We start from the raw sequence: 14,571 nt of genomic DNA, 5'->3' as shown, positions 1-14,571 counted from the left end.
TAGGCTTTTATGGAGTGAAATTAATTGAGAGGAATGAAATTGTGTTTCTTTCTTTATTATATTTTTATATCAAATAATTTATGTTCCAATTTTAATTTTATTTTGGTAACTTCACTCATTATTTTGATTGTTTATTTTGGTAAGTTCACTCATTATTTTTTACTGCTTATTAGATATAAATGAAATTTTTAATTAAAAAAAAAATTAAACGAAAACACCCACGTGTTGGAATTTCTAGAAGCATTATTTATTTTATAAGTTTCAAGTTCCCTATTTAATATAATTTAAAAGGCAATAACGTTTATATTCTACAAAATAGGAAATAAACAAATAACTATACTAAATACAATGTTTCTAGAAGAAGGCTTACGTGGAATCGTGATTTCAGTTCATGAGATTATAATTCCTTCCCATATTTTCGCTCACATGAATCTCACTCTAGCGCCTTCAGATGTTTCCGAATTTTTCAAGGAACAGAAATCGATGCCATTGTTGTTCTTTAAATTCAATCCTCAGTAATATTTAATTCCGCAATCTTGTTCCTCAAATTTCATTTTTCTTCATCAATCTTGAATCCTCTTTCACGTTACGTTTGATTACCCTCTTAACACAGTCCTGTTGCCTTTTCCTTTAATCTCTTCTCCTGCTTTTGCACCCACTTGAACCGCCATGGACGGCAGCGACACCCCTACCGACTTGCCGCCGGGGCCTCGGAATGGACGAGACGGTCAGAAGGTCCCTTTCTATAAACTCTTCACATTCGCCGATCGGTTCGACGTTATGTTGATGACCCTCGGCACCGTCTGCGCCATCGCTAATGGTATCTCTCAGCCAATCATGACGCTTATTTTCGGCAAGATGATCAACTCCTTTGGTTCCTCCGATCAGTCTGATGTTGTCGCTCAAGTTTCCAAGGTGCCTCGGTGTTTTATTTTATTTTATATTTTAATACACAGATTCCTGCTCCAAGCCTAGTTCCGTATTTCGCCTGATCTTTTATTAGTAATACGTTTTCAACCTCCTCAAAGTATTACTAACTTTTTTGTATATATATTTGGAGTTACTTTGTTGTGGAAGCTTTCTTCCACGATTATCGATGAATGTGTTTCCGTTACGAAACTAATATTTGTGAATTTCTGATCCTCAATTAATTCAATCCAATCGTAGTTGTTTGAAATCGTTTTAGAGAACAAAATTTGATTCCTATACTTAAAAAAGAATCCTCAAATATGCCTTAATATCTTGTAATTGTTCGGGTACAGATAATTTATCCTGTAAAAGAAACGTAAATGCTGGAGTGGATTGACTTGGTCTAGATTTTGTGTTGTTCAGGTTCATGTGATATGATAAGTCATGTGTTGTCGGTTCATTGGTCCAGTAATTTACTTTAGTGATAAACACTTGTCTCTCATGATCTCTTTTTCTCAATCCAACAAGTTCTTGCTTTGTTCTTTAAGCCCTAGAGATTTCATACCTTCTCTTGTTTTTTTTTTTTTTTTTTTTTTTTTTTTTTCTTCTGTACAGGAAAAAACCAAAAAAGTAATATAAATCTTACTGTATATATTTACCTTTTAATCTTTTTGGCTTCCAGATTTCTTTAGACTTCGTGTTCCTGGGAATTGGCACTGGAATTGCTTCGTTCCTACGTAAGTTACAACAAATGTTTTTCATCTGTGATATTCTGTTTTAGATTGTCTTCTTCCTCTTTTAGTCTAAGGAAGACGTTCTAAATGCTGGTTTGAGCTTAGACATAGAGCTTAAGCACTGTTCATGGCGTTAATGGATATTTGAAAACAATCAATTGCAGAGGTTGCATGTTGGATGGTAACAGGAGAGAGACAGGCAGCACGTATTCGAGCATTGTATTTGAAAACAATACTAAGACAGGACATTACATTCTTTGACACTGAAACTACAACTGGAGAAGTTATTGGTCGAATGTCTGGAGACACCATTTTGATACAAGATGCCATGGGAGAAAAGGTATGTGTTCTTCTTTTACCAAATGACTTCTATTCGGTTCTATTTCTATACTCACCAAATTTAGTATCATAATTTTGATTGTTTGATAGGTGGGGAAGTTCATACAGTTACTATCAACTTTCCTCGGTGGTTTTGCGGTTGCCTTCATGAAGGGATGGCTTCTTGCTGTGGTTTTGCTCTCCTGCATTCCTGCAATTGTAGCTGCTGGTGGTGCCGCATCACTGATCATGTCTAGAATGTCAAGCCGTGGACAGATTGCTTATGCTGAAGCAGGGAATGTAGTAGAACAAACAGTTGGGGCTATTAGAACAGTAAGATTAAGTTCATTCTCTTGAATCTTAAGCTATCTTTCTGTAATCTGTAATTCACTTGTATGTATTGTTCTTTTTAATTATTCAAGGTAGCATCCTATACTGGGGAGAAGCAAGCTATTGAGAAATACAATGCCAAGCTGAAAATAGCCTACAAGTCAACAGTTAAACAAGGACTCGCCTCGGGTTTAGGACTCGGCCTAATATTGCTAATTGTCTTTGGCACCTATGGGCTTGCTGTATGGTATGGATCCAAGCTTATCATTGAGAAGGGATACAATGGTGGACAAGTCATCAATGTTATCTTTGCAATTATGACTGGTGGAATGTAAGTTGAAATTTTCATTTCAGCTGAATGACTGTCTTGCAGCCACTTTTTCTTATCAACGGAAAATTCATCAACATTTTTCTGGTCATTAGGTCATTGGGGCAGACATCACCAGTGGTCAATGCATTCGCTTCAGGACAGGCTGCAGCCTACAAAATGTTTGAGACAATCAAACGAAAACCAAAAATTGATTCCTATGATGCCAGTGGTATAACGCTGGAAGACATACAAGGTGACATTGAACTTAAGGATGTCTACTTCAGGTACCCTGCTCGGCCAGATGTGCATATTTTTTCAGGATTCTCGTTGTTTGTTCACCGTGGAACAACTGCTGCACTTGTTGGACATAGTGGAAGCGGAAAGTCAACAGTTATCAGTTTACTTGAAAGATTCTATGATCCTGATTCTGGTGAAGTACTTATAGATGGAGTGAATTTGAAGGACTTAAAGCTTCGATGGATAAGGGAAAAAATTGGTCTTGTTAGCCAAGAACCTATTCTCTTTGCAACTACTATAAAGGAGAATATACTGTACGGGAAAGAAAATGCGACAGAAGAAGAGATCAGAGCAGCAACTGAGCTTGCCAATGCTGCAAAGTTCATTGACAAGCTGCCTTTGGTAAACCTCAAAGTGTAGTCGTCGTCCACTTTATTCTTTATGCTGTGTTTCTGATTGCAAGTTTCTGGCTAATTTCCTTCTCTTTCTTGAATCTCAAAAGCTTTGTTACTAAAGTTTTAATAAGTCTGCATTTTATTCCGAAGGGGCTTGATACGATGGTAGGCGAGCATGGGACCCAGCTATCAGGTGGACAGAAGCAAAGAATTGCCATTTCAAGGGCCATTTTGAAAGATCCCAGGATTCTGCTCCTTGATGAAGCAACTAGTGCTTTAGATACTGAATCAGAGCGTATTGTTCAAGAAGCACTTGTAAGAGTGATGGAAAGTCGGACTACCGTGGTTGTTGCACATCGCTTGACAACTATAAGGAATGCTGACACTATAGCAGTGGTGCATCAAGGGAAACTTCTTGAGAAAGGTTTGCTTCAGAATCAACTAATTTGAGATTTCCATTCCTAAGGTTTACAATGTAGTTAATAAAGTGAACAAATTTTGAAATTTAGGAACACATGGTGAACTGATCGAAAATCCTGATGGAGCTTATTCCCAGCTAATCCGTCTGCAAGAAGGAACTACAGCAGAGACAGCAACTAACCTAACCAATGATACAGTTGATGTAGACAATAGAATGGACAGTCTTGATAGTACGAGAACATCAATGAGGAGATCCGTAAGTAGGGGTTCATCAATTAGTCGGCCTTCATTCACTATCAACTTTGGCATTCCGGGTTCAGTTCATATCCAAGATCAAGAAATCGATGAGGAAGGACCAGAAAGAGCAGACATTGATCCTAAAAAGCGTAAAAATGTTTCATTGAAACGATTGGCAGCCTTGAATAAGCCTGAAATTCCAGTTTTGCTCCTTGGATCCATCGCAGCAGTATTGAGTGGCATAGTTTTTCCTATATTTGGCCTTTTACTCTCAAGTGCCATTGGAATGTTTTATAAACCCGCAAGCCAGCTTGAGAAAGAATCCAAGTATTGGGCACTTGTGTATCTTGGTCTAGGATGTCTCATATTCTTTGCTGCACCTACACAGAATTTCCTTTTTGGAATTGTAGGCGGAAAGTTAATCGAACGGATTCGGTCTTTGACATTTGAAAAGATTGTCCACCAACAGATTAGCTATTTTGATGATCCTGCAAACACAAGGTCAGTTTAGAACTTCGAAATCGCTGCATTAACATCTTTATCTCATCATTAACTCTTAATAAGCTAAGCTCCTTCCTATATTTCAGTGGCGCAATTGGTGCAAGGTTGTCCACTGATGCTGCCACAGTTAGAGGACTTGTAGGGGATGCCTTGGCCTTAGTAGTCCAGAACATTGCAACCATCACAGCTGGGTTAATCATAGCATTCTCAGCTAACTGGATATTAGCTTTCGTGATTCTAGCCGTGTCGCCTTTGTTGCTTGTACAAGGTTACCTCCAGACCAAGTTCACGAGAGGGTTCAGTGCAGATGCCAAGGTTTGTTTGTCTGATCCACCAATTCTTTCGTCAATTGATGAAATGCAATTCTTAAGCTAATGCGAAGTCTGATGCAATACAGGTCATGTATGAAGAAGCTAGTCAGGTGGCTAACGATGCCGTTGGCAGCATCAGAACTGTTGCATCATTTTGCTCTGAGAAGAAGGTGATGGATTTATATGAAAAGAAATGTGAAAATCCAGTCAAAAATGGAATTCGCCTAGGACTCGTCAGTGGCGCCGGGTTTGGCTTTTCTTTCTTTGCCCTCTTCTGCACAAATGCTTTTTGCTTCTATATCGGATCCATTCTAGTGAAGCATGGAAAGGCAACATTTCCGGAAGTCTTCAAGGTTAAATGATAAACAATACCATGTTTTTCTTTTCTCCACTTCCATTTAGAATCAATCACTAATCTGAATGTTCTCCATTTGCTGCTGCAGGTTTTTTTCTCTCTTACAATTTCTGCCATGGGTGTTTCCCAAGCCACTGCCTTGGCTCCTGATAGCACCAAAGCCAAGGATTCCGCAGCTTCTATATTTGAAATACTCGACAGCCAGCCTAAGATCGACTCAAGCAACACCGAAGGCGAGACACTTGCCACTGTAACTGGCAATATCGATTTTGAACATGTTAGCTTCAAGTATCCAACAAGACCAGATATTCAAATTTTCCGAGATTTATGCTTAAGCATCCCTTCAGGAAAGGTAAAAACGATATTAAAACATAATCTAATTCAAAAAGTTTCACCAAACTTCGGTTTAACAGCTTGCAATTCGAGAATCCTGCTTTCTGTCTGTTCTTCTAAGAATATTCTCTGGTGCAGACTGTTGCATTGGTTGGTGAAAGTGGCAGCGGGAAGTCGACAGTAATCAGTCTGATAGAAAGGTTTTACGACCCGGACTCCGGCCGCGCTCTTCTGGACGGGGTGGAAATTTTCAAGTTCAAACTAAGCTGGCTGAGGCAGCAAATGGGATTGGTCAGCCAAGAGCCAATCTTGTTCAATGAAACAATTCGCTCCAACATAGCTTATGGAAAACCAGGAAATGCAAGCGAGGAAGAGATAGTTGGAGCAGCAAAAGCAGCCAATGCACATAATTTCATCTCTTCATTGCCTGGTGGCTATGAAACCTCAGTGGGAGAAAGAGGCGTTCAGTTATCAGGAGGCCAGAAACAGAGGATAGCCATTGCTAGAGCCATACTAAAGGACCCAAAAATTCTTTTGCTGGACGAGGCCACGAGCGCACTCGATGCCGAGTCCGAGCGCGTAGTACAAGATGCATTAGATAGAGTGATGGTTAACAGAACCACGGTCGTTGTGGCCCATCGCCTCACCACCATTAGAGGGGCTGACATCATTGCTGTAGTAAAAAATGGTGTGATTGCAGAGAAAGGCAGCCATGATGTGCTGATGAAGATCAATAATGGGGCTTATGCGTCCTTAGTCGCACTCCATAAAAGTTCATAACTTTAGAAGAAGGATGAAACTAAAAAAATCACTTCTACACAGATTTAGATGATCCAGTACAGGATCTTAAATCATTTTTTGACACATTTATTATTTTTTATATAATTTTAAAATTTTAAATTCCTCCCCATATTATACCGTTTTTTTAATTGATAATCACATTTATCATTATAAATTTGGATGAGTTATATTCCTCTCCAGTCTCCAATCTCTATCCATTTATGTTTTTTTTTTTTTTTTTAATTTGGGAAAAAAAAAAAAAACTGTAGTAATGTGGAGGTAGAATTAATCCAACAATTTGCTTGATTTTTTTCAAATATTTTTTCCAATTTGGTATTGAAGAATTTTAATGACATTTTTATATAATTATATTTGAGAGCTTTACTTGCCAACAAATTTGCCCAGCTGTACTTCGTTTTATAATTTAATTTTTTTGTAACTTATTTATGTCACTAGCATTTAGCCGTTATTTGAATAATGCATGACATTGACCGCTGTCGGTAAGGCTTCACTTTTATCATAATATTCAACCATATATATAAATTAACGAGAAAATAATAATATATCAAGGAATGATTAGGTTCCCCCTAGGCCCCAAATTCAAACCATATATTATTATTATTATTATTATTATTTTATAATTATCTTGGAGAATGGACTTGTGTACTTCGTACTTAGAAAGACTCAAAAAGTTCATATTTGAAAACATTACAATGATTTTTTAAATTAATAAAAATAGGATTATTCATATACTACAAAAAGATATATTTTGTTATTGTTTTTTATTTAATTTTTGTCCCATTAATTCAAATATGAAATATATTTAAATCTACTACTTCAAATTTGAAAGAGTATTGGAAATGTAATCACTAAAATTACCTGAGCGTTTTTTAATGAAAAAGTGACCCACCAAAGTTGCAAAACTAGAGGGATAAAAATGGAATATATATTTATTTAATGATTTTGAAGGTCGGGGGAAGGAAGGGGTGAGCAAATTTAGTGAGGGAAGTTCCAGATGGTGATCCGCAGGAGCCCACACCCACCTGTCCTTCCTCCCCGCCATATCCTATTTTTATAACGCTTTCCTCTCATCATTCACTATAACATCCTCTGCCAACCCCAAACCAAGGTAAGGGAATACACACACAATAAAGGGTTCCCGTTCTCTGAGGCTGCGGAGCCCCCCCCAGTTCCTGCTGCTCCACAAAACTCCCCTCTCCTCCTCCTTTGCCTTCTTCTTCGATCATCATGCCATCAGGTGCTAAGAGACGAAAAGCAGCCAAGAAAAAGAAGGTATTGGAAGCGCATATCAATCCCTCTTCCAACACTTCTCAAGGTACACTCCCCCCTCTCTTCTTCGCCCCTCGATTCGATCCTCGTCCACTCGCTCTAATATTATGTAATTTCTGGAGTGGTTTTTGCCCGTGATGCCTCGTTCTTGCTTTTCGGATCGGATTTGGTTAGATTTGGTTTTGATTCGAACCCTTGTAATTTGAATCTCCCCCCTCCTATCGATTTTGTTGTTGTTTTGTTGCTAGAATCAAATGTCAGCGTTTCTTTCCGTTCCGTGTTTATTAATTTAAATTTTCCCCCTCGGGACGCTTCATTCCAAAGTTAACTCGTTTTTTAATGATTAATTGAATTCATCTCGCTTCTCTGTTAATCAATCGCGATCTTCCGGTTGAAATTGTTGGGTTAAATATCTGTTTCTGTTACTGTTGGGATATCTTAAACTAAAGTTCTTTGATTGTTTTGGAGAGCGATTTGGCTTGAATTAGATTTACCCTTTTTTCATACATACAAAGCTCTTCGAAATAGATTTACCCTTTTTTCATCTCGTGATTTACATAATTCTGTATTGATTTATTCTGATTAGAATTTTCCGATGCCAGGAAAGGAGGGTGTTAAGAACCGTGATTCTGCTTCTCAGAATAACCCAAGCCACAGCAATCCATTTGGTGAAGGGAATAAGGAAATAGAAGAGAGCATCTCATCAAACGCTGGGGGAGGCCTGAGCAATGTAGAGACAAACCAGAAAGGGGGACTTACATCTGAGACAAAAAATGATACTGTTCAGAATGAATCAGACAAAGGTTCTCGTGACGATGATCGTAGCAGCCGCAGCAGCAGCAGTAGGAGTAGCAGTTCAGATGACGAGTCTATAGATTCAACAAAGAAACCAGAGGTATGAATCTACTTTGACAAATGGATTTGTTTTCATCACTAGAAACTTACAAGATGAATGGATAGGAACTGCATGGGAAGACCAGCGATATGGTCGCGTCGACTGCTGCCTCTATAGCTAACTCGGCTATGCCAGGGGTATTGGCATCTGAAGGAACTATCAGCATTGTCGAAAATGCGTTTGCTGAAAATAGTTCCATACCTGATATGATCGCTTCGAAAAAGTTGGAGACAGCTACAAAGGAACAATCATCAAAGCCAAATGAAGATGGAGATTTAGATTTATCAGGTTGATCAGTTTATGAGAACTTTTTTCTGATGCCTATGAATTTGCTTCTAAATTGTTAGTTTGTGTGACTGAATCTAATAACGTTGCAGAACACGCTGAAAGTCCAGAAAATTTCAAACCTGAAGCTGAAGATCAGGTTATTTTTCCGAGTTCATGTTATTGCTATATAGGACAATCGCACGAGCATGACCGTGACACATATTAGCACATCATTTGTTAATTGTTCCTTGAGAAATGAGGCTTTTGTTTTCCTTGTGCAGCCATTGATTGAATCGAGGCCACCAGTGCCACAAAGAACATCATGGTTGAGTTGCTGTGGTTTATGTGATGTATTTACTGGCTCGAACCGATAGTTCAGCGCACGGTTTCTATATATTGGGTTAGAACCCGACCGTTCTATTTATCGACGATTATGTTGTGCGATATTAAGTTGTACTCAGATGATTTGTTTTATGATGGGGCAGGGATAAAGAAGTCTTCGCAGAACGGTTGAAGGTTTAAGCAAGGATCGATCTTTACGAGAGTACGATAAGATAGTCATCAAACTTGATGAAGTGAGGCTAAGGTAGATCACGGTCATGGATTTATAAAGCTAGCAACCTGATGACATTCCCTTGCTACATGTGTTTTGTCTTACAGTGAGTTTTCTTTTGTTGGAGCACAGTGTTCTTGATTTCACAAAACAATTCATTACTGTTTCAATTATGTTGATAATCAGCCATCATCTTCCTTTCGTATTCATATGACATCTGATATTGCTTGGCTGAATGAATTCTCTCTCTCTCTCAAGTTTGTTATGCAACATTTTTCCATCGACTTCGTGTTCGATTAGATCACTTTTTCATTGTTTTCTGCTCGTTCCCAAAAACGTGTGCGAACTGTTATGGATCAAATGAGATCAAAGTCACTGAAATTTTATTCTCATATTACTGTTTCTACTTCATCCGGCCGTTAATCAAATACTATCTCCATTGAAATGAGGCTTGCCATGAGAGCTTGTACTCAAAGTGGACAATGTCATACCTTCGTGGAGAGTTGTGCTCATCTAACATGGTATCAGAGTCATGCCCTAAACTTAATCATGTCAATAGATTGGTAAATCTTTAAATGTCGAACAAAGGACTTCAAAAGAAAAGGAGTTAAGCCTCCTCGAAGGCATATTAAAAATGACTAAGACTCCAAAGGAGTCGAGCCTTGATTAAGGGGAGACGTGCTTTGTTTGAGAGGTGGTGTTGGAGGATGAAAGTCTGACATCGGCTAATTTAGGGAATGATCATGAGTTTATAATCAAATAATATTATCTCCATTTGTATGATGACTTTTTGGGGAAGCAGTGCATTGCACATCGTTACTTGTACTACTGACTCAACTTGAACACTCAACTTGAACGACTTTTATGAGTTAAAACGTTCTTATTTACTGAACGACTTTTTTTTCTATTAAAACTTGCAATATTAAATATTAAGAATTGGAGAGTGATTTGTTTAAAAGCACCAACACTAAATATGTGTGGAAAAATAGGCTTAGTTATAAAAAAAAATATATTTATATTCTCTAAATAAAATTACAATATTACTTTTTTTTTTTTTTAAGAGAAGTAGCCATAATAAATATGTTATTTAAATATTTTAATAGGTTTCTACGGTGATAATGAAAATTTAATATCACCACCGCTAAAATATAGGAATTAAAATTGTAACTTTATTTTTCAGAAATTAATAAATATAAAAGAAAAGGAGGAGGAGACGGTACGTTTTTGCGATCGCTTCCTCGTCCCTCTCAAAGGCCTCGAGTGAATTGAATTCTCAGTGACCGTTGAGAAACGGCGATGCGAAACGTTGGCGCCAAATTACCAACTTTCAAAATTTTGCTATTGTCATTCCAATTCTCCCTCTCTGTTCAACGCATTGGCTGTTCTTTGATTTCCTCGAGCTCTTATATTTGTTTGTTTGGAACCAAAAGGTTCTCTGTTTCGACCACTCCCTCTTACAATTATTGGCTTTCTCTTCATCTAAGAAACGGAAGAATCAATGAAGCCCGATCATTATTTGATCACATATCTTCTCCTGGTGTTAACTTATACACAATGATGATTGCGGGTTATGCAGAAAATGGTAGGCTTGAGGATGCCCTGAAACTGTTCTATGAAATGCCTGTGAAGGATCTGGTTTCTTGGAATTCTATGCTCAAAGGGTGTCTCAAATGTGGGGATTTAAGTATGGCCTGGAACGTGTTTGACAAAATGCCGCAAAGGAACGTCATTTCTTGGACGACCATAATCGATGGGCTGCTGGAGTTTGGGAGAGTTGAGGTTGCTGAGCGCTTTTTCTGGGAGATGCCCACTAGGGATGTTGCTGCCTGGAATTCCATGGTTCATGGATATTTTAGTAATGGTAGAGTTGAAGATGCCGTTGAGTTGTTTGAGAAAATGCCTTTCCGGAATGTGATTTCGTGGACTTCAGTGATTGGTGGGCTTGACCAGAATGGAAGGAGTTACGAAGCTCTACTTGTTTTCCAGAAAATGTTGGCTTCCTTTATCAAACCCACTTCGAGCACGTTGGCTTGTGCATTGACAGCTTGTGCAAACATACGTACTTTCTTCATAGGTGTACAGATTCATGGTCTAATTGTTAAGACTGGTCACTGCTTTGATGAATACATAGCTGCTTCCCTTATAACATTTTATGCAAACTGCAAGCTAATACAGAATGCTTTCGACATTTTTAACGACGATTTACGGAGAAATGTTGCGGTTTGGACGGCTCTTCTAACGGGATATGGATTGAACTGTAAGCACGACGATGCGTTACGGGTTTTCAAGGGTATGATGAGAATGTGTGTGCTTCCTAATCAATCTTCTCTGACTAGTGCTCTAAATTCATGTTGTGGATTAGAGGCTGTTGATAGAGGCAGGGAAGTTCATAGTGTAGCTTACAAGCTAGGCGTAGAAAATGATATCTTTGTCGGTAATTCTCTAGTGGCTATGTATACTAAATGTGGACAAATTCGTGATGGGGTTGCTGTCTTCACAAGAATGTCTAGAAAGAATGTTGTGTCCTGGAATTCCATCATTGTTGGATGTGCACAACATGGTTTTGGGATGTGGGCTTTGACTCTCTTCGCTCAAATGATTCGTTCGAGGGTGGATCAAGACGAGATTACGCTCATAGGACTACTTTCAGCTTGCAGCCATTCTGGATTGTTAACAAAAGGTAGAAGCTTTTTCAAGCATTTTGGCAAAAACTTGTGTATTGAGATGACAAATGAGCACTATGCTTCTATGGTTGATCTATTAGGCCGACATGGTGAATTGGACGAAGCCGAAGCGCTGATTCATACCATGCCTATCAAAGCTAACTACACGGTGTGGCTTGCACTGCTTAGCAGTTGCTCCAAACACTCTAATGTGGATGTAGCTGAAAGGGCAGCAAAATGTGTGTTGGAACTACAGCCAAGCTGTAGTGCTGCTTATACATTACTCTCCAATCTATACGCTTCTAGTGGAAAATGGACTGAAGTTTCAAAAATAAGGAAGAAGATGAAAGATGAAGGGATTTTGAAGCAACCTGGAAGTAGTTGGATTACAGTTAAGGGGATCAGGCACGATTTTCTTTCGGGAGATCGGTCGCATCCATCGAGCCGAAAAATATACCAAAAACTAGAATGGCTAAGAGGGAAGTTGAAGGAATTGGGTTATGTACCTGATCCGAAGTTCTCCTTGCATGATGTTGAATCCGAACAAAAGGAAGAGATGCTGTCAACTCATAGTGAGAGGCTTGCTATCGGGTTTGGATTAATCAGTACCGTTGAAGGTAGCACCATAACAGTAATGAAAAATCTCCGCATTTGTGGCGATTGTCACAATGCCATCAAGCTCATAGCGAAAGTCGTCGGTCGGGAAATCGTCGTTAGAGACTCTAGCCGCTTTCATCACTTTCGTAGCGGAGCCTGTTCTTGTGGAGATTACTGGTAGCAGCTGTGGTGGTTCAAAATGTGTTCAAATAATGAATTGAACTCCATGATACACCAAAAATCATGCCTACAGTAAGAGGAAAGAAACAATGTTAGCAGCTATAAACCAGTTTGAGAGTACATCTTCATGAAGAACAGGAAGCCAGATTAAACTACCAATATCAAGTTCCTGTGAGAATTTTGGAATTTTGGAATTTTGTGTAGCAAGGCGAGTGGCTAGGTCATGTTCGTTTAATTTTTTGGTTGAATCATACAAAACCCTAATTAACTTAAAGAGTATGTCTAATCACCACTTAATTTTGAGGATAGAAAATATAATTTAATGAAAAAAAATTAAGTTCAAATCCACTAACTAAAAAGTAAAATTTACCCGTAAAAATTTAGGCATGGTTTTTAAAGCCCTATATATAGTTGGGTAAGAGATGAATCTGTATGAACTTGATCCCTAGATGAATCTTGAAGGTAATTGGTGGAGATGAATCCAAAGAAGTGAACGGACTCAGAAAATTCAGTTCTGAATCAATTCTTGAGGTCGATTGTTCAAGCCACCATCGGCGATCTTCAATCTTGTACCAGGAAATTCGCAAGATGACGATTACAGAGAGAGAAGAAGACAGAGAAGCAGTTACGAACGCGACAATTGAACAAATTAAGGAGAAAGAAGAAGAAGAAGAAGAAAAAATTGACCAAACAAAGAAGGAAGAAGATGATGATGAAGAATTAAACCTGGATTCTATGCTGAGTGAGATTGTCAAAGATTCAGAGTCAGGGAGTTCAATGAAAGAAATGGAAGAACATGAAGAACAAGAAAGTAAAAGAACAAGAATCGCAGAATCGGGGGAAGCGGAAACAGAACAACTTCGTATTGGATCCGATCCGGCAGTGGATCCTCTGGACATAACCATGGAAATCGTATCGAAATACCACGACTTCGTTGACTTCGCACTTGAGATTTTGGAAGAAGAACAGAAATACGAAGAAGAACAGAAATACGGAGAAGAACAGAAAATCGAAGAAGAAATGAAAACACAGTTATGGAGCGAGGTTTTTGAAAGAGGAAAGCAGCTGGTTGAGAGCCTGAAGCAAAGATTGCAGAGACTGCCTTATGAACTGAATCGCATGAAAAACGATAAGAATTTGCGGGAGAAATACACCACCAGAAAATTTTGTGTTCAACATATCTTACCTCAACTGCGACATTTAAATTCACGAGTCGATACATGTCCTCATATCCGCATTCTTTCAGACGATAACTCTACAGTGCGTGTGTTGCCATTGTACTTCGATGAGCTTCACGATTGCAAGATAGACCTGTTTGCGATGATGGAGCTAATCAGAGATCTGAAGGAATGAAATGAGGAAGATGAATATCATGTGGATGAAGATGAAGAAGAATCTGAATAATGGAATCACAGATCTCTGTGTAACTAAGATCTAATTCTCTCCAAGTTCTTGTTATGGATTTCCTCCATCATTTTGCTATTTTGTTCAAGTCATTAAAACATTTATCCTTTATAATAAACAAAAAAAACTTACATAATATCATTATAATCTGGAAAAAGGACGATGAGCATCTGGTTCGGGCGTAATCCTAATCATGAACTTGCCTCGACTGGTGAGGACCTACTTAGCATATAAGTGCAATGCCACCCACTTTAGGACCCATGACACATTAGAGGGTACCATTAAACGAGGTTTAATTGTGGTTGGTGCATGCACTATTTAAAAGCTTGGAATGACAAGAAAATAGAGAAGTTGTTAGGTGCCATTAGAAGAATTTTTTGCTAGCGTTGTTTAGTAGTCGGTACGTATGAAGTTATAAGTAGATTGAGTTACCTATAGAAGTAGTGGGTCCTCCATACCTGTTAGACTTCCTTAGAGATCGAGACAAGTGATAGTACCCCGACCTACGTGCATGAAGTGTGATGACTTACACCCATGGAATAAGAGTAAGTA

General features: G+C 38.5%; 3 protein-coding genes across 5 annotated transcripts; all 3 read left to right on the top strand.

Moving 5' to 3' along the window:
* Window positions 1-438: 438 nt before the first annotated feature.
* LOC111433596 (ABC transporter B family member 9-like) lies at window positions 439-6,360 on the top strand. The gene is made up of 12 exons (XM_023070678.1): window positions 439-915; window positions 1,592-1,646; window positions 1,808-1,983; window positions 2,073-2,294; window positions 2,384-2,622; window positions 2,715-3,240; window positions 3,384-3,657; window positions 3,743-4,391; window positions 4,478-4,706; window positions 4,789-5,055; window positions 5,146-5,409; window positions 5,529-6,360. The coding sequence occupies exons 1-12, from the start codon at window positions 670-672 to the stop codon at window positions 6,168-6,170; spliced, it is 3,789 nt and encodes a 1,262-aa protein (XP_022926446.1). The 5' UTR covers window positions 439-669; the 3' UTR covers window positions 6,171-6,360.
* Window positions 6,361-7,210: 850 nt separating this feature from the next.
* On the top strand, window positions 7,211-9,432 carry LOC111433605. 2 transcript variants are annotated; one of them, XM_023070694.1, is made up of 6 exons: window positions 7,215-7,506; window positions 8,063-8,355; window positions 8,421-8,643; window positions 8,733-8,779; window positions 8,904-9,022; window positions 9,108-9,432. In XM_023070694.1, the coding sequence occupies exons 1-5, from the start codon at window positions 7,419-7,421 to the stop codon at window positions 8,994-8,996; spliced, it is 744 nt and encodes a 247-aa protein (XP_022926462.1). In that variant the 5' UTR covers window positions 7,215-7,418; the 3' UTR covers window positions 8,997-9,022; window positions 9,108-9,432. The 2 variants fall into 2 exon arrangements, with proteins under 2 accessions (XP_022926463.1, XP_022926462.1); XM_023070695.1 differs by lacking the exon at window positions 9,108-9,432 and having other exon boundaries at window positions 7,211-7,506; window positions 8,904-9,023.
* Window positions 9,433-10,386: 954 nt separating this feature from the next.
* LOC111433598 (pentatricopeptide repeat-containing protein At5g46460, mitochondrial) lies at window positions 10,387-12,712 on the top strand. 2 transcript variants are annotated; one of them, XM_023070684.1, is made up of 2 exons: window positions 10,387-11,855; window positions 11,940-12,712. In XM_023070684.1, the coding sequence occupies exons 1-2, from the start codon at window positions 10,472-10,474 to the stop codon at window positions 12,614-12,616; spliced, it is 2,061 nt and encodes a 686-aa protein (XP_022926452.1). In that variant the 5' UTR covers window positions 10,387-10,471; the 3' UTR covers window positions 12,617-12,712. The 2 variants fall into 2 exon arrangements, with proteins under 2 accessions (XP_022926452.1, XP_022926451.1); XM_023070683.1 differs by having other exon boundaries at window positions 10,387-12,712.
* Window positions 12,713-14,571: the final 1,859 nt, after the last annotated feature.

The sequence above is a fragment of the Cucurbita moschata genome, unplaced genomic scaffold (assembly GCF_002738365.1).
Source record: "Cucurbita moschata cultivar Rifu unplaced genomic scaffold, Cmos_1.0 Cmo_Scf00043, whole genome shotgun sequence".
In the NCBI taxonomy this organism is placed as follows: domain Eukaryota; kingdom Viridiplantae; phylum Streptophyta; class Magnoliopsida; order Cucurbitales; family Cucurbitaceae; genus Cucurbita; species Cucurbita moschata.
Note: the sequence above shows the minus strand (reverse complement) of the source record. Positions and strands in the feature narration are given on the sequence as shown.

What these genes read in the sequence shown, in the direction of transcription:
- LOC111433596 (XM_023070678.1), top strand. Translation starts at nt 670, where the DNA reads ATGGACGGCAGCGACACCCCTACCGACTTGCCGCCGGGGCCTCGGAAT. An exon ending in AAGATGCCATGGGAGAAAAG is followed by an intron (nt 1,984 to 2,072) that starts GTATGTGTTCTT and finishes ATTGTTTGATAG; the next exon opens with GTGGGGAAGTTCATACAGTT. An exon ending in CATTTCCGGAAGTCTTCAAG is followed by an intron (nt 5,056 to 5,145) that starts GTTAAATGATAA and finishes TTGCTGCTGCAG; the next exon opens with GTTTTTTTCTCTCTTACAAT.
- LOC111433605 (XM_023070694.1), top strand. Translation starts at nt 7,419, where the DNA reads ATGCCATCAGGTGCTAAGAGACGAAAAGCAGCCAAGAAAAAGAAGGTA. An exon ending in CTCTTCCAACACTTCTCAAG is followed by an intron (nt 7,507 to 8,062) that starts GTACACTCCCCC and finishes TTCCGATGCCAG; the next exon opens with GAAAGGAGGGTGTTAAGAAC. An exon ending in ATTCAACAAAGAAACCAGAG is followed by an intron (nt 8,356 to 8,420) that starts GTATGAATCTAC and finishes ATGAATGGATAG; the next exon opens with GAACTGCATGGGAAGACCAG.
- LOC111433598 (XM_023070683.1), top strand. Translation starts at nt 10,472, where the DNA reads ATGCGAAACGTTGGCGCCAAATTACCAACTTTCAAAATTTTGCTATTG.